General features: G+C 32.8%; 1 protein-coding gene across 1 annotated transcript in view; it reads left to right on the top strand.

The window, feature by feature from the left end:
* LOC136270124 (kappaPI-actitoxin-Avd3e-like) overlaps positions 1 to 16,332 on the top strand; it is a 173,966-nt gene extending 157,634 nt beyond the window's left edge. Inside the window, exons 2-5 of the mRNA XM_066066699.1 lie at positions 11,864 to 11,912; positions 14,574 to 14,741; positions 15,777 to 15,852; positions 16,181 to 16,332. Coding sequence (XP_065922771.1) covers positions 11,864 to 11,912; positions 14,574 to 14,741; positions 15,777 to 15,852; positions 16,181 to 16,247 — 360 coding nt within the window. The 3' untranslated portion in view covers positions 16,248 to 16,332. The remainder of the gene's footprint in view (positions 1 to 11,863; positions 11,913 to 14,573; positions 14,742 to 15,776; positions 15,853 to 16,180) is intronic.
* Positions 16,333 to 19,621: the final 3,289 nt, after the last annotated feature.

Here is a 19,621-nt window from a genome sequence, read left to right as displayed (position 1 = left end):
CAGTAGCCTTTGTAGAGTAGAAGTTTGTATCTATATTTTGTATCTATATCTTTGTATCTATGTCAGTTGATATTAAAAACCCGTTTTCGGTAATACTATGTATTTTGATTGCCCCAGAATGACTCATTAAATATGTGGGTTGCCACCACATATTGAATGAATAAATCAAATCCAAAGCGATTTCATCACAGTACGCCCAAATATTTGATTGTTTGAAGAAGGGGAATTTTGTTTTTTTTCCCTTTTGACCTTTGGGTTGACCCTGCAAAGGGGAACACCTTTTGAAAAGTGTGGATTGGACTATTATGCTTTAAATTTAGTGTAGATTTCTCAAGTAACGAGAACAAATAAAGCTTTGGTATGATAAAATACTTTTTTTTTTACAAACTATTTGGGCATACATAAAGTATATTAATTTTCCCTCTCGACAGCATTTTCCCTCAATTTCTTCACGGGGAAAAAGTTGCAGTCATTCGGACCATCACACTTGCTTTTGTCCTCATAGTCAGTTAATACATTTAGGTGTAAAGAAAACGGAATGGGTTTACAAGAACCTGTTTGATAATTAAAACTGGTATTGCTTTTGGAATGCACGTCATCATGAAACAGAAGAGTCAATCAATATTTTATCTTCCACTTTAGTGGATTATTTCCATTTGCTCACAACGAAAGTGAATGAAAATTTGAAAAAAAAATTTCATACAATATTCAGTCGCGGAAGATTCATTAATCAACGTTTGAAACATTTGTTCTTTTGTATTTAGCTATAGATTTATTCAAATCATTTGAATGAATTCAGGAAAGTCACATGTATATTTTATCGCTTCTCAGTACACTTTAACACGCATACATTACTTGCTACATTGTACATTTAACTTTTCTAGTAAACTTATAACAAATATTGAATAATTATACAAAATAAGATTTTAAAAACACCAAAACAAACAAAATTCAAGTTGAACGCACGTTTTTCTGACCGTACAGCTGTGTATATAAAGAAGATGGGGGGAATAAGATGTTGCAACTGTCCATTTGGTTTAGTCGTAAAATACAATTTCAAATTTAGCATTTTTTCAATTAAATATATTTGACATGTTACAATACAAGTTTACAAAATGATGATTTCTAACTAAATTCAGTTTGAAATATTTCAAAAATACGATAAGAAAAGAATAATAAATCTTTAAGTTTTGGTGGTATCGAACCCACAACCTAAAAACCCAAGTTCTATAAAGTTTCCTAATGTCTGGTGCTCTAACCACTAAGCCATTTCATTCACAACAAAGTGAGTTGTTTAAGTGCTATATGAGACATTAGCCACGAATTCACGGACTTGAATTATTTTCTAAAACGTTCAATTTTCGAGCTACAAAATGACATTTTTGAACTATAGTGGGTCATCTCTCCACATTTTTGTTGAGTAAAATCGGTTTGAATGCCATTAAACCACATTTAGACTGTGACAAAAAATATGGAGCTCAGACCCACTCTATGAAAGAAAAGGCATTGAAGTTATAAATTTACACTATTTGGAGGTTTTGACACGCATACGCCAGTTTAAATCAATATATTGCAAGTATTTAAAATATTTAAAGGTTACAACCCGATGTTACGTTAAATATACATTGTTTTTATTATTTTTTTTAAAGTATCAGATTTAATGATATTTCAATTTTGCCGTATCTAATCATTCCTCATATGGGCATTTTACACGCCTTATTCACCCACCTTCTTTGATTTTATTCTTTGCATGTACTAGACAATAGATCTAGGGTTCGCAAATCCCGGCAATATTTTCGCAAAGCTATAGTTCTGTAGCTCAGCAGAATTCTACAGTCATCTATGAAGCACATTTTTTTTGCCTTCATGTTTCATTATTTATCGCAAATATAGCATGGATGTATACGCTACGGCCGATGTAGTATTGCGTTAAGTGATGACACTTTCTAACCGGTGTGTATTTCAATTGCGAGTCGCAACAAACTGGCTTATTTATATAGGCCCGCCCATTTGTAATTGCATGTTGACAACAAGATGCTAACACTTGGAAACAAATGTCGAAGAAAGTTCATAATAGAGTTTTACTCGCGAGTTAAAAATTATTTGAGAACAAACGGGGCGATGTTTACGTACATATGTAAATAATGTTATCTGTTAGTGAAAAAATGCCCCAAAACCAAAGAAAAGATTCTCTAATACATTTAGCAGTGACGGGCGCATATGAATTAAAGTCACTATTTGTACTTCGCTCATCGAATTTGGTTATTCAGTTCATTGTGAAAAAATTCGACAGAAACTGTTTAGGTAACAAAATTATTATATCTTACATTACCGTTCACAATGTACCATAAATGTATATGGAATGTCGCATGAATTGAACCGATTCTTTTTTCTCACAAAAAAGCTAGCGTTTGCTGCAAATTAGAGATACACGAGCTGACACGCCGTGAAATCCATAAGACGAAAGCATATGTAAAACAAGAGGCCCATGGGGCCACATCGCTCACCTGAGCAACAATTGGCGTTCAAAAGATATTGTGCCATATGGTCCCTCGGTAGAATAACAAAAAATAAATATTGTCAAGTATTCGAATTTTACACATATTTTTGCATACACGTAATCTTTGACATTGTACCTTCATGAAATACTATTTATTTACCAGAATAAGAAAATCCTACGCAAAATATAAAACTAAACATTTGGTATGGGTACACTGTTAAGTTGTTTAAAACTTCCAATTCCCTATATTTTCGTTCTGCCCCCCCCCCCCACTTTGTAAAGCGATCAAAATATATGAGAGCATATAGGTACATTTGTTTCATCAACTACTTACTTGTTATTGTATTTAAAAAAAATATATAATAGTTATTGTATTTTATTTAAAAAATCCTACATGTATAGATGTGAAGAAGAAAATTGTACCTCAATGTGCTCAATTCCTCAAATTAAAACATTCAAAAATTTAATTTGTCTTCTCCATTATAATTAAATGACTGTTATTTACCTCGCGTACAAACCAGGATAATTTTCCGTCGGATATTTTCTTAGGAATAGCGATAATTATTTTATCCCCATAACAGAAATGTGTCAGAACTATGGAAACTGTTTTAAAGATGTCGTTTTTATTTACTCGTGTCTGAAAAACTATCAAAATTGATGTAGATTTCACATTATTTAATGTATAAAGAGGGAGCCCCAGAGAAGACCGGTAGGTATATACAGAATATCATTCTTTTATTTTGTTTGTACAAGTATTTAACATATTCTAATTCATATAGAATTTCTAATGTTCAACCAAAATTTCAGCGTCAATCGTAGAATTATAAGCAAGATACAGAGCTCACAGTTCATCTAGGTTTGAGTCATATTTTGTTCACATGAATTTATTACATTCAGCTTAAGATTTTTAACTTGGTATTTCCTATTTAGCATTTAAAATGGAAAAAAATGGCCTAAGATTTTCAATTCTTTTATTCATTCAAGACCATTTCACTGGTATTTGAGGTTCAAAATCAGTTTATACCAATGAACACAAACACAGTCCAGGATCACATGTACAGTAGGAGTAATAATGACGAGAAAAGGTTAAGTTTACAATACAATAAGTTGTTTAAGTTGGTTTCTGGAAGAACATACTTTGAAAATTTTCTTCATAAATATTAACCATTTTTTTACTTTTTTAATCTTTAGTTTTTAAGATCTGTGTACAAACATAGAATTGTGAGCAAATCTCTGTATCTTGCTTATAATTCGAAGCTTAACACTCAAATATGGTTAGTAAATAGAAATTGTAAACAATTAAACACAAGAAACATGCATGCACTATAACAAATAAAGAACACAATTTATTTTTTCGAAATGAATCATATATATACATGTATATATACCTACATATTTCCTTCAGCGATATCAAACTCTATTCAAACTGAATAAACTCGAGAAAATGCCGAGCATCGATCTCAACAAAACCTATTGCATTAATCTACCATTACGCAAAAGATAATGCCGAATTACCGATAGAATGAATTGTATTTCAGTACTTTTTTGATACATCAGATTTTGCTTAACTTGCGCAGGTAAACAGTTAACTGTTTGATTTACCGAAGTCTCTGTTTGAATTGATACGTAAAAATCACGAAATACAAGAGTTCCCAGGTTAAATTACAAAGCATAAATAATGAAAACGAAACGAAAATCAGAACAAGCTAACACCAACGTCATGTGTGAAATCTGTCAACGCATTGAAATATTTAGCCTCAATTTACTTCACAAAATCGGCACCAATATATTTTGCATGTTTCAAAAATTTTCCTTCATACACGAACTGTTGCATAACAAGCATATTCATCATAGTCAGATCGACCCTTTTTCGTATAATGTCATGGCTGCTTTAAACAAAGAACCTCGTTTTAGAAGTATGGAATACGAGTCTTGGTAAAATGGGTATGCAAACCCGTGCCGTGGCAAAATAAAAGCCGGGGCAGATCGGCAATCGTCAATTCCAAATACGCATTATTTTGCAGCAATATTTACAGCGAATACAAATATAACTGGTCCATCAAATATCCCGAAATTTTGATGAGATTGGCAGATTAATAACTGCCAATCTTTTGTTTTGACCAGGCCAAGTCTTGCCTACCCATTTAACGGATGCCGAACCGAACCGAAGCTGAAACACGCCTTTCCTTTATCATTATTTTCGTAATAACTCAGATTTGAAACTGAATTAGACCTTAATTTTTGCAATTTATATTTTCCTTCCCATAAGGATAATTTATGCTAAACTACGTTGAATTTGCCTCGGTAGTTCTTGAGAAGAAGATTTTTAAAAATGCACCCCCCCTTTTCTACAGTTTCAAGGTTTTCTCCGCTTTGAATACAGATCGGACTTTTATTTCTGCAATTTATATTCGCCATCCCATAAGGATGCTTTGTGCCAAATTTGGTTGAAATTGGATAAGCGGTTTTAGAGAAGAAGTTCAAAATGTAAAAAGTTTACAGACGGACGGACGGACGGACGGACTGACAGACAGACGGACAGACGGACGACGGACAAAATGTGATCAGAATAGCTCACTTGAGCTTTCAGCTCAGGTGAGCTAAAAAATCTGAACTGAAAATCTTTGAAACATCGTAAAATGTAGTTTATATACATGTAAAATGGCGACTCGATCGCGATTTGCACGTGAATTTTGCAATCCGACGTCGATTAGCGTGTTTGAAAGAAAGTCAAGTAAAGCGTAAACATTGGTAGTAAATATTGAGGTGCCTGTAATAAAATTAATGTTTCTACAGACTGAGTGAGGTACAAAATAAGGTACATTGTAAATCACAGGTCAGTCCAAAATTAAACACATTTATATCGTAAATTTAAAGTTTTTTGTGTGTTTGAAAACACATGCACACTTGTAGACGAAAGTGTGCCATTGATCGGTTGAAGTTCAATAAAATGTAATTTATGTAATATTCATTGTCAGTATCTGTTGTGAATTCTTTGGAATAAGCTACAACAAAATAAATATACTGCCTCAACTAAAACTTATGCGATGAAAATGGCTGAATTTATAGATGAAGCATAATTGCTGAAATATGAAACGGCAAACCAGTTTAAATAATGTGTTTCTGACAATTGTTTACATCATACATTTCATACATTGTTTAAATGTATACAAAATAATTAGCAGCTATAATGCCTAAAATATCTGATAAGATGAAAATTAATTCTCATACTGAAATCGACAAGTAGATAAAACATTACCTGTAACACTGCATACATGTACCTAACAGAGTTATCGTTCCTTCTCCGCTAGGGTCCCCATGAGAAATACTCTTCCGGTCAGGACCGTAGCAATAGACCGTGGCTATTTATAGCCACCGTCTTAAAAGTTGTTTTTGTATTTCTCGAATTGCGAAGGAATTTTTTTAGTTTTTTTTTTTTTATGGTAGAAACCTTTTAAGTTGAAAGCATTCAGGTCCTTTTAAAAACATTATGCAAACATAAAGTAATTTTTCAGAGCTTTAAGCGACGTTATTCACTTACCTGAACGAGAAATAAATGTCGATTAAAAAGGAGATTGCAAATAAAGTGACAATTTTATCTAAGTGTAATAAGATTGTATCACATATGGTACATTAGTAAAACCAAATTTTATAAATATATACATGTGTCAGATAATGTCAAGTCAAGATAATGTTTTCTTTTTCTCTTAAAATCTTACCTAAATCTTCAAATTAAAACAGCTCGTTGTCTGCGTAGTCCGAATAATCTGCGGGGAGTGGGAGATTGGTCCTATTGTTGTAGAATATGACGTATGGAACAAAAATAGGACACCTAATGTTAATGGGATAAGGTAATGTATCTTAGGTGAAATTCATATCCTTAAAACACAACACCATGTCGATCGTCTTCTTCGGTTATGTTAGATACGAAAACTGAAAACCCCCAAAACCTAGATGCAAGTTCGTTTGTAGCACCTGCAAAAAGCGTTGAAATTATATAATGATTTAGTCAAACAATCAATCGATTCATACTGAGGATTGGTTTGGTTTATTTCGCTTACAACGAAATTATTATGATTATCATATTTTAAAAAAAAGGAAGTGGATTGAATAATTCATTGATTTTGGTTTTGATATTGTAAATTTAAAAAAGTGTACTTCGCAACCGACCATAAATGTTTAAACAATTATTAGCCACATACATGTAAGTGAACATGTGTCATTGAGTCCACAGTATATTCATTGGCATGTCCATAAAGAAATTAAATCGCAGATATATGCCATTTTTATATGTCAGCACTATTTCAGAAAATTGAATGGAAGCTATTCATTCAATGTCGGAACTGATAATGTCATCTTAATGTAAAATTATATAATAGATTTATACAAATGCATAAAAAAACAAAAAAATCTATAGTTCTGTTATTTCATCTACGTTAACTCAAATTCATTTTGGGTGCATTCATTTGTTAAAAAAACCCAAATAAAATCAATTTTCAGTGCTTTCAAAGAGTCAATGACCATAATTTTTTATCTAAAATCTAGATCTTTGATTTTTAATAAATCCTAAAAATCAATTTTTCCCACCAACAATTAATTAAACCACATACCTTAATTTATACTTTACTGCTATATATTCCATCAGAAAACATACCCCAGCGATGATTATCCGTTCTATACTGCATAAATATATGATGTATACTCAGGATATTCCCCTGGTCAACTCCCCACCCTGCTGTCAATTTAACGTCTGCTGATATTGTACACTCTCCCCTTAAATCATCGAGGTAAGATTTTAGTCCATCTACGACTTTCTGATCTCCCCATCCATCCCAACCATTCCTGGGATACATCTGCCACAATTGTTTATTCAAAGCATTGTTTTCTGTTACCAATAAAAAAAAAGTAATTATGAACAAAATGGTGCTGCATGTCATCGTATTTGGGAACAGCATACAGTATGTGACAGGGCATTGGCTCGTATATCTTGTAAATTGGAACCAGTTTCGTACCTGTTTCCAAGCAGTGTCCACTTGTCAGCTTGCTTAATCTGGGGAAATGAAGCAAACTTCATCAATCAATTTTCATAATATTTTTCGATTTTTTTGGATCCACTTATTTAAATACTGAATGCTGAATGTTTTGAAAAAATTCAGATGGTATTTTTAATCAAGGTTTTTTTTTTTTTAATTCATGTACATGTGTCAATTAGGTAACAAGGGGGAATCATAGAATGTTAAACCATGCCTTCCATTTAGTGTACAATACTGCCATCAATATATTATAGAATATTATTTTTGTGAAATGATGCGTTGATCCATTAACTGTTTATCGACATCCAATGTTCATATTGTACACTATACATTTGTTATATCCACGAACTTACATTACCTTTGATAAAAAAAAAAGTTGCAACATGTCTATAATCTACAAGACATACCATAGGCTATTGCCAATTCTAACAGCTTCTTGAGTAATAAAGCATTCCAAATGATATCCATCAGTATGATTGCCGACTTTTGTTTAAAGGAGGAAATAAAAGTAGGAGAAGATTTAAAGAGAAGAGTATACGCAGGAAAGTTTTAAGGATGCCTTCTTGATTACAGCGTGTACTAATAGGTACATGCTCACACGGGGTTAGTGAGTTATTCACTCCTTCTTACCAAAGCTTCCGTTTTTCTCGATTATTTGCACATCTTTGTGAGGTTTTAGTAAAGCATATTTCATTCAGAAAGGTAAAAATGAATAAATAAAATCATCACCCAACTGCATTTAGAAAGATCAGAAGTACACAACGGCATATAGTTGAGAACAGCAGACACATGATTGAAAAGCATTTGTGTGACTGGATTTCATATCTCTGCTATATTAGTCAAATAGGACAACATTCAGTAGATTGACAATGTTATCTTCAAGGAAATGTGTCATTCACGTACAAAATAGCCGTCCTTTGAGATGGCAGAAATATAAGAAATATATTTGTTGGCCGAAATGAAATATTAAGTATTTTTTAAAATGATTTTTAACAAAGAAAAACATCTTCATTCATAAACACTCCCAAAAGTTATCGCTCTTATTTGTGTGAGTTGTCCATGGATTTTTTTGGTAAGTTATATCTTGAAAAAAAAATTACAATACGGTCACACACTGTACATGTAACACATTACATAATGTTCACACAAAGAGAAATAATTTTTCACACATATTTTTGAGTGAATTAATCAAGAACAGATAAAAATGATTTGTTCTCATTTTAACATGTTTTTCATATTACTAAAATTACACTTCTAAGGGAAAACAGTTCAATTTAGACAATACATGTAAAGTGAATTTACTTTTCACAGCGCAATGAATGTATTTTGGGTCCATTCTGAAATGGATGATGATTGCTACATTTATACAGAAGTTAAAGGGACTTGTACGAGATTTGAGATCAAAAATTTTATTTTTATGTTCATGTATAAAATGGTTTGTTGGTTGACCAAAATATTAAATGTTAAAGACAAGTTACAAGCGAGATACAAAGGTAAAAATTGATAGTTATGTAAACAAAGCTTGAGTCTCATAGTCGTTTACAAAAAATGTAATGAAGAGTATTACCATTTCTTAGACAAAATGACATGTAAAAAAATTTTTTAACTATTCAATATCTTCATGAATACTTTTATCAACAAAAGAAAGTTACATTTGATTGGAATTTACACCAAGGAAACGAATATGTAAAAAATGACAAAATTCGAGCTTTGTTTACATAACAAGGAATTATAAACTTTGTATCTTGCATATAACTTGATATTTGAGTTTCAAATTTTGACAGAGCATTATGAACTTTTATATTTATCAGTATAAACATTGAAAATGGACAAAAAAGAAGAACATTTAAAGTCAAATCGTGTCCAAGTCCCTTTAAGGCTACATCTTATTTCAAAGTACAGGATGGTAACTGTAGAAATGGACATGAGTTAGTATTTTAAACATTAGATTAACCTAATCCATAGTATTTGGATAGCATTCACTAATGAAATCCATCTGACACATCAGCAGAATAATGGGTTTTAGGGGAGCTAAAATATTAAAAGGGTTTTCTTGCGCGGATCTAAAGGGGTGGAGGTCCCTTCAATAACATTATAAAATTACCAAAACTATGCCCTGGAATCCCCAGCCAAACGAAGATATTCATCAACCCCCCCCCCCCTCCTTCCAACCTCACACTCCCCTAAAATGATTTTGGATCTGCTCATCACACTCCTTTGAAAATGGTTTTGGATCCGCGCATGTTTTTATGCATTGTATCAGAGTACCGGGTTTTTTTTTACCATGTTCTTATAAGGATAAAATAATATAAATTTCAGTCTGACACATATTAGTGCTTGAATGTCAGGTGAAATGAGACGAACAAATGAAATGTGTGTGTACCTGTCACTGCTCTAATACGGTAACACATGTTGTTTGTGTGGCAGTTAGGATAAAACGTTAAGATAAACATTACATATTGTTTACGCATTACACATTATTTGACCAAAACTGTGTAAAAATGTAAAATGTTTAATTTGTCTGTTGCACTAATACAATTGTTGTGGTTTTGAATCTTTTTGGTAAGTCCTGATAATATCGTACAACTTAAAAGGCTAACTATTTACGTTTGCTGCGTTTAAAAGTACACAGAATTCGGTCATTCGGTTTATTTTACCTGACATTCAAGCACTAATCTGTGTCAGACTGAATTTTAATTTTTTTGTTCGAGTCATTTTTATTCTTCATCTTTTTATCAGTTCTATACAGCGTACTTGTATTGTAGAACATTTTTTAATATGCGTATAATTTGCTATTTTGCATAAATACATCAATTCCGCTGAAACTTAATTTTATTGTCAGAGCTTGCTCAAATTGTAACAGGTGCTATATAATATAGCTTAAAGCAAAATATGACCTAAATACATTTTAAAACAATCATGTCGTTATCATGTTAGTAATCTATTTTAAAAAATACATTTGCAATTCTCTGTTTACTCCACTTAATGTTCAGGAATGTAATTTTATTAAAATCTGAGAGAGAGAGAGGGAGAGAATGAGAGAGAGTGATATAAATAATGAGAGTAATAGTGAGAGGAAGACAGACAGACAGAGACAGAGAGACATTAAAAAAAGAGATATATTGAGAGAGAATCAGACAGACAGATAGACAGAGAAAGAGAATGAGAAAAAGAAGCAGGGAGAGTGAGAGAGACACAGACATACAGACAGAGAGATAGAGAGAGAGATTTTCTAGTTTTCCTCTTGATCACTACATGTGTTTAAACATCATAAAAAGACGATATGCATTCTGGTAAACTAGTTTTTAATTAATAGGAAATACGGTTTAAATAATTGGTTCAAATTATTTTTATAAGTACATCGTAAATGAATATTAAGTTAACAGAAATAAATAATAACTACGTTTTGGTAGATTTACTCAATAGAGAATAAGTGAAGAACGAGTTATCGTTATTAAGAAATATTTTATTCTAAACAAAAATATTATCTAATATCAACTCTTTGAAAGAATTTTAAGGCCAATATTTACACTTAAACAAAAAAAAGCAAAACAAAAAAACCCCCCAAACCCCCCCCCCCCCCCCCCCCCCACTATATTCAACAAAAATAGGATGAGCTGGGAAAACAAAGCAATTTACTAAAAATGTAATGGAAATCCCCCATAAAGTAATAGAAGCATACATAATAAGGATGTCCAAAAATCGTTACAGGTTAGTGTTGCTATATTGTTTACACTGAAATATACGAGCTTGCGGTAACTGCACGGCATGGTAATCGCCACGCTTCAAGGGCTAAGTATGACGTCTAATAACAACGCTAATGACTGCCTAGGTATAAAAAGGTTGAAGTCAAGTGGAAACGAAACAAACCCAGACCAGGATACGGAAACATGTCACGAGTTTTATCACTCTGTGTGCTACTCTTTATCACAGTGGTGAGATTTTAGTATCTCGTTATTTATTGATGTAAAGGAAATTACTATTATTTTTTGTCATATGTTAAAAACAATAATGCATTAAGTAATGAAAATTATAATCGGCTACATGTAAACTATTTTCGTATTTTTTAGGAGGGTGGTGGGTTTGATTTTATCAAAAAATAAGTACCAAATTTTTGTTTATTATATAAAATTTTTACTTCAATTCATTATGTTTTCTCTCTATAAATTTTAATTGTGAAAATGTAAATTCATTCAAATGTTTATAATATTGTCTATTAATCATATGTATGTACCGATATTGTGAACACGTCGTTTTATGTACATGTATATTATGTCTTTGGCATCGAAAGCAATTATCAAACAAATAAATTTATATTCTTTTTACGTAGGCCATTGTGAGCGCCAGATGGTACGGACAACCCCCTCCCCCAGTAACAGGTAACATACCTTTCCAGTACCAAAAAAAATCCTTCGTGTTTGCTGTTATACTAAAAATAAAGAAGATGAATATTCATTTTCAGATTCAACACACTAGATAGTGTTATTTTTTGAAGAAAAAAAAAGTACTTTTAAATTAGTGGTTTTTTATATTTGTAATATGTAAGGAAAAAGGGATCATTCTTTGAGTATATGAGGGGATAATTTCCGTCGGGGTGTTGTTAAATCCAATAAAGTCTGAAGGGCTTTATGATATATTTGACTACGCTCCTACCGAAATTATCATCTCAAAATATTCAAAACATATTTCCTTATTGCTTATATTTATATTTAGCGGCGCAGCCAATGCCGAGTGGCAAAATATTCTAAATAATAAGTGCAAGGTAATGAATTCATTCTGCCTCAAACAGCACCTGTTTCGTACATCTGACCTTTGTATCTCAGCCTCTGGCAAACAATCAATATTTATCTAGACTTCACTTATAGCAATTGCTTTTGCGCAGTGTATCATAAAAACCTGCGTCATTTAATCAGATCTATATTGAAAGTCCTGTTTATTAGCTAAATGACAAAGCAAGGTTATTAGGCAAGTTTCCTATGAAACATTAACTTAAATTTGAATAACAGATACTAGTATGAATTCTACAGCAATCTCCTAAACGTGCTTTAATCCTTTGGTTCAAATTTAATAATAATAGTAAAAGATCAATCCGAAATATTAATAGAATATTGTTACAAGAAGGCTTCCATTTTACATAAAGTTATACACCACATTAATGTTAATGCCTTTAAAAATGCTAAATAAGTTTTCTTTAAAGTGCGTTTGCTCTGTTATTTAACATTTACCTTTAAAAAAAATAAAACAATAGATACATGTAGATAAGAGAAATCTTTAAAATCAATAAAAGCATTGCATAGAAGGAATGTAATATTATGTTTATGGTCTGATTATTATCTACTTTACAAGAAGAAATTAACGGGATAACATACTTTAGATGGACCGCTGGTGCAAGATTATTGTGAATATTTTTTCGCGAAGACTTTATTTCACGATTTACTAACGATTTACTAGTTTGCGATGACTAATGTTCGCGAGAAAGCCTTCTTTAGACCGAAGGTGCTGAAATAACTTTGCGACAAGGACTGGTTCGCGGTGAAAAATATTCGCTACATCGAGGTCCTTGCGAAGTTCGCCAAAATTTCTCACTTGCAGCTAAATGTTGGTTTACAGTAATAAAATAACTATATAAAATAATGGTGTGTACCTTTTAACTATTAATAGCAAAACTGCTTAGAACTTAATAATTCAATCAAATCACTTGCACAAACGTACATGAATCTACACAAGTGTAATGTTAACTTTTGTGAGGAATATCGTTTGAAAAAAAGGACATAAAATGATTGTTCACTCTATACAGAGTTTTTTTTCCGCCTGTGTTTCTTCAACCTTATACACTTGCAAACAGTTTTCCCGTATTGAATTATCTTAGACAATATTATTAGGGTCTTCCGTTTCCAACGGAAGACCCTATTGTTTTTGTTAGGTTTCTTTTTCTCTATTTTTCACTATTATTATTCTTTTTTTTCTTAACATTTTTCTTAAAACTCAAATATCTCAAATATGCTTCAATGGATTTTTATGAAAATTTTTACGAATAATACAAAATATCAAGGTCTTTTATCATTTACATTTTTGTTGATGACGTCACTTCCGGTCGGCCGTTATATTTGTTTTTCTTTTTGTAAAAAGTGATCTTGTCCTCCCTTTTTCGCGAAAACGATTAAAGATAGAAAATTGAAAATTTCAGGAATTATAGATTTTTGAATTTCTAGGGCCGATCAGGTAAAACTACGATCATTCGTCACTTCCGGTCCGCTCAAGCAGCATTTTTGGAAAATTGTGTTTTAAAATCTTTTTAAATCAAATTATCTACAATTTTTTTCCCCATCAGAATATGTTTTAAACTTATCAAATTTTAATATGAGCTGGTCGTCCGTCACTTCCGGTCGTCAACGGAAGTGATACTAATATTTCGATTTCGAAAATCGGACAACGCATTGCAGAGATATTGAAGTTTAAAAATGACGTTTTCCGGAAACTGCATTTCGCAGTGTAGGTTGAAAAATTAGTTTAAAAGGAAGTTAATATGATAGTAAATCGTACCAAATGTCAACAGTTTAATTGAACGCTATCAATTCAAAATCAAACGAAAGACCCACTTGTTGCTCGCAACAAGGTGCTTTCAGGTAATTCAGGCATTCTCGAGAAATTAAGCGTCAAAGTTTTGAAGCGAGAGTCTGAGTAGCTCAGTCGATAGAGTCGTGGACATGGCCCAGGTGACCCGGGTTCAAGCCCCGATTGCCGCAATTTTTTAATTTTTTTTCGCTTAGATCTACGATTTTATCTTTGAAGTGATAAGTTTAATCTAATCTATTCAAAAATCGGACGGAAGACCCACTCGTTGCTCGCAACGAGATCGTGTCTAGTAATTAGATACCTATTCTTATAAACCATGTTATTAAAAAAAAAATTAAATCGCCAAATCATTATTTCACTAGCCAGGTCGATAGAGACGAATATAAAACGGGACGAATATTTTCCTGATGCAGTATATTACCAATGTGTTGTTATAGCTAATACTTTAATTACCTATGCTACAGGTCCATGTAGTCTTTCTGCTGAACCCGGACCCTGTAGAGGTGCTTGCCCTCGATTTTATTATGACGCTAGCCGGAACTCCTGTCGTCCGTTCACCTATGGCTGTTGCGGAGGAAACGCCAACAACTTTAAATCAAAGAAGCTCTGTGAACGGTCCTGTCGGCCGCGTCGTAAGTTTAACTATGTATTCTATTTGTTAAATTTGTATCAGTTGAGTGATAATTGATTTTTTTCTGTGAAAAGGCGTTTTCTTAAACGAATTTAATAAACTGTATCTTGTCTCTGTACAATGTACATGTATTTTGACAATTTTTATAATGAGGTCTACAGAATGCCTAACACGTCGTTAACTTAATTTACATGTACAAGACAACCGCATTTACTTTTGTTGAATGCTTACAATATCATAAACATGTTTGTTGGTTACGTGTAACTGTCATTAACTTAATGCTGACTGAATGTCTTGAACTACTAACTAACTTAAGGCATTTTTTTTATTTCAGTAACTAGATATTGATTTTGTTAATGTTGATTACTGTTTCATTTACCTGTATTTATGATTTCTACATTTTTTCTAAGAAAGTAAAAATAGAAGTCTGAGCTCTCTACCTCTTATAACATGTCTTCTATTTTTTTTAAGTTGCGTCGTTTCTAACGGTTTTTAACTTAAATGTGTGGCTCAGTGGATTTGAGATTAGGGCTTTGACATTAGTATTTCCCTTACCCTACAATTACCTCACAACAGATTTTGTCAAGTCTTCTCGAGTTGTTTCAGTAAAGAAGTAATGTGAGTAAAACTGTTAACAATCTATATTTATAGACGTACAACATCGACTAAAAACAGTCCATTAATTGTAAAACAACTGAGTCCTGAGTGAATTGAAATTCGGAAATTAATATTAATGTCATGGAGTTATATTTACTATATTTTCAGTTTATTAGTTACTTTTACAGCTGTGGTGTTGAAAACATAAAGTATTCAAAAATTGGTCTTTATAAGTTTACTATTTGGTCCACTTTTCTTTGTGGTAACGCTAAGGCAAACTATGGTTGCGAATGCTATTTTGCCATTTTTCTTGAAACAGTCAGTACATGTACATCTAATGCCTTTAAAACGTTTCTAGGAGCTAGTAAAATGAAACAGAGTTAATGATATGGAAAATAATGACAGCATTGATGCGATATTGTTGACTTTTAAATTTCAGGTTGTCCTAACATTGCCTGCTTCGTAGGCGCTTGTACTATCCAAAAATGCGATAACTTTCCGGAAGCCACTTGCTTGTAAGTACATGTATAACGAATCAAAGTAAGTGTGATTAATATGACATATTCTTATAAGGTGCGTAGTTATTGGTTTAAAAGCTGTACATGCATACAATTATATGAAAATGCAAATTGAAAAGATTACATAGAGTATAAGCAAAGGAAATCATAATGTAAGGGGCCAAGATTTAAAATTTGAATACGACTTTATCTTTGAGCTCAGGTGAGATATATGATACAAGTGTATTTTCTTGTTTAAATTTGCTTCCAAATTAATGAATAACTTGAAGAAAAAAAAATATTTTAAAAAAAATTTATGAACTTTAAAATATATATATTTTTTCAGTGCCGTGTGTCCATGTGATAATTCTCGATGGGTCTATAACGGAGAGGACGTCACAGATAAATGTTAAACAACTTTCTAACATACGAGAAATGACGACTAATCAACTACTTTTATTGGACATACAATTAACAATAAAGATGATAATGAATTCAGCACGTTTTATTTGTCTATTACGCTACTTGGACTTAATACTCATATTCTGATGAAATTGCCCGGTATTTTCGTCATTTTTGTGCATTATTCTTGTGTAACGCGTTTACCTATCACCTCTTGTTTTCATCTGCATAACACCTATCCCCTGCAATTTGTTGTGCAGTACATCTATGAGATGATTCAGATTATCTTCCACAGAGAGAGAGAGAGAGAGAGAGAGAGAGAGAGAGAGAGAGAGAGAAGGAGAGAGAGAGAAGGAGAGAGAGAGAGATAAAGAAAGAATATTGCCTATTGCCCATAGATATGAGCTCCAATATAGTGAATTTTCATGTGCTGGGTAGATACATGCATTACGTATCTGTTAATGAACATCGTTTTACCTCAATGTATAATTATTCAAGAAATAAACAAAATGCAATACGAGTATAGATTAAGATGTTTGACTCACATAAATGTACATGTAGACGTATGTACATGTGTTTTATTGATATTCCTTGGTCTACAAATAATCTTAATGCATGAATGCATATCTTTTTATCTCATAGTTTGAAAATGCATCTGACGACTTTCATATATTTGTTATCTATCAATGGTCATGGAAGTATATACACATACACACGACCAGGAGACCCTTTCTTCTTTTTGTGATGTCTCTTTTAAAGTAAACAACTCAAGGGCAAAACAGAACAAGAGGCCCAGGGGCCACATCGCTCACCTGAGCAACAATTGCCTTAATTCTGATCAAATTAGCACTACAGTATCAACATATTTTGACAACGAAGTACAATAGATCTTGCTAAAAAAAAATTGAAAATCTGCCAATTTTTATCCACCTCTTTTCTTTGGTAAATACCAAGCCCTTTTTGTTGTTATACCTGTAAGAAGATTTGTCTCTATTCCTATATACCCCCCCCCCCATTTCGTGGTCCCACTTGTTTCTAGGGATTCATGATTTCATCAAATTTAAATTCACATAACCTGTGCTTTCACACTAAGTACTGAGTTTTGGACCGAAAACTTTCCCGGAATATTCTTAAAGATTTTCTCTATATATTTCTATGTAAAAATTCAAACCGCCATCATGGCCCCGCCCTATCTCTAGGGACTGTGATTTTGCAAACTTGAATCTTCACTACCCGAGGATGCCTCTACACAAGTTTAAGCTTTTTCTGGCCAAATAGTCTTTAAAAAAAAGATTTTTCTCTATAAATTCCTATGTAAAACTTGATCCCCCTCTTGTGGCCCACCCTACCCCCGGGGACCATGATTTGAACAAACTTGAATCTACACTACCTGAGGTTGATTCCATTTTAATTTGAGCTTTCCTGGCCAAATAGTTTTTGAGAAGAAGATTTATAAAGATTTTCTCTATATATTCCTATGTAAAACTTGATCCCCCATTGTGGCCCCACCCTACCTCCAGGGACTATGATTTGAACAAACTTGAATCTACACTACCTGAGGATGCTTCAATTATAATTTGAGCTTTTCTGGCGTAATAGTTTTTGAGAAGAAGATTTTTTAAGATGTTCTCTATATATTCCTATGTAAAACTTGATCCCCCATTGTGGCCCCACCCTACCCCTGGAAACCATGATTTGAACAAACTTGAATCTACACTACCTGAGGACGCTTCCATTTTAATTTGAGCGTTTCTGGCCTTATAGTTTTTGAGAAGAAGATTTTTAAAGATTTTCTCTATATATTCCTATGTAAAACTTGATCCCCCCATTGTGGCCCCACCCTACCCCCAGGGACTATGATTTGAACAAACTTGAATCTACACTACCTGAGGAACAAACTTGAATCTGCACTACCTGAGGATGCTCCCATGTTAATTTGAGCTTTTCTGGCCTGATAGTTTTTGAGAAGAAGATTTTTAAAGATGTTCTCTATATATTCCTATGTAAAACTTGATCCCCCTCTTGTGGCCCATCCCTACCTCCGGGGACCATGATTTGAACAAACTTGAATCTACACTACCTGAGGATGCCTTCACACAAGTTGAAGCTTTTCAGGCCGAATAGTTTTTGAGAAGAAGATTTTTGAAAAATACCAACACATTTTCAATAATTCTCAATTATCTCCCCTTTAAAGAGGGCGTGGCCCTTCATTTGAACAAACTTGAATCCCCTTCCCCTAGTGGTGCTTTGTGCCAAACTTGGTTGAAATCTGCCCAGTAGTTCTTGAGAAGAAGATGAAAATGTGAAAAGTTGACGACGACGACGACGACAACGCCGACAACGACAGACAACGGACCAATTGTGATTAGAAAGGCTCACTTGAGCCTTTGGCTCAGGTGAACTGAAAAAGTCGTCCGTGTAGTTGGGACGCACGTTTGATTCTCGTTTTAGTGTAACAAAACAGCAGTTGGTTCTTAAATGTATCGTTTACTTTTGAATTCATTTAAAAATGTACACCATTACAAAGGAGAGGAACATAAAATACAGTTAAGCCGCTGTCCAATTCACATTAATTTGGTACATGTTCCTTTACGCTTATTAAACGTGTCACTAATATCTATGATCAGAAGGTAAATTTTAATATCGTATTATAATTGAAAATTTTATCAAGTCCTTTTTTATCAATATAATGTACTTTTATAAAGAGTTATTTGCTTTCACTAAAAAAACACTGATTTTTATTAAATGGTTGTAGATAACTTGTCTAATAAATCTGTTTGATTATATCCCATTACTCCCTACCAATGCACTTTACACGGATATCTAATATGAATGTTTGATTAAAATCAAGAACAAATAATAGTTCGTTCAATGCATACATGTTCTGTGCTTACTATCTCGCCAAACAATGTGATCATTCAAATACACACAAACAGAGAGAGAGAGAGAGAGAGAGAGAGAGAACGAGAGAGAGAGAACGAGAGAGAGAGAAAGAGAGTCAATCACATCACACAATTTTAAGGCTCTGGAATCTGAATTGAGCCATAAACATCAACAATATGTCAACGACAATAATACCCAAAGTACCCCCCCCCCTCCCCGCTAAAAAAATAGACCACTAAAAAAAATAAAAGAATAATTGAAACTCCGTATAATTTCCCTGATGATGAAGTGCATGGTAAAGAAATATATTGTTTTTCAACAGCATATCTCGTTTGCAACGCTGCCTACTTAGAACTCTCTATTAAAGCAGATCTGTCAGTGGTCAACCAGTAAGAATAAAAACAAAAAAGACAGTTACTTATACATGTAGAAATATCAAGGTAATAAAGATACATTAAAAAACTTACTGTGAACCAATTTTTATTCAAGACAACTTTATTTT

This window comes from Magallana gigas, chromosome 1 (genome assembly GCF_963853765.1).
Source record: "Magallana gigas chromosome 1, xbMagGiga1.1, whole genome shotgun sequence".
Taxonomy (NCBI): Eukaryota; Metazoa; Mollusca; class Bivalvia; order Ostreida; family Ostreidae; genus Magallana; species Magallana gigas.
Note: the sequence above shows the minus strand (reverse complement) of the source record. Positions and strands in the feature narration are given on the sequence as shown.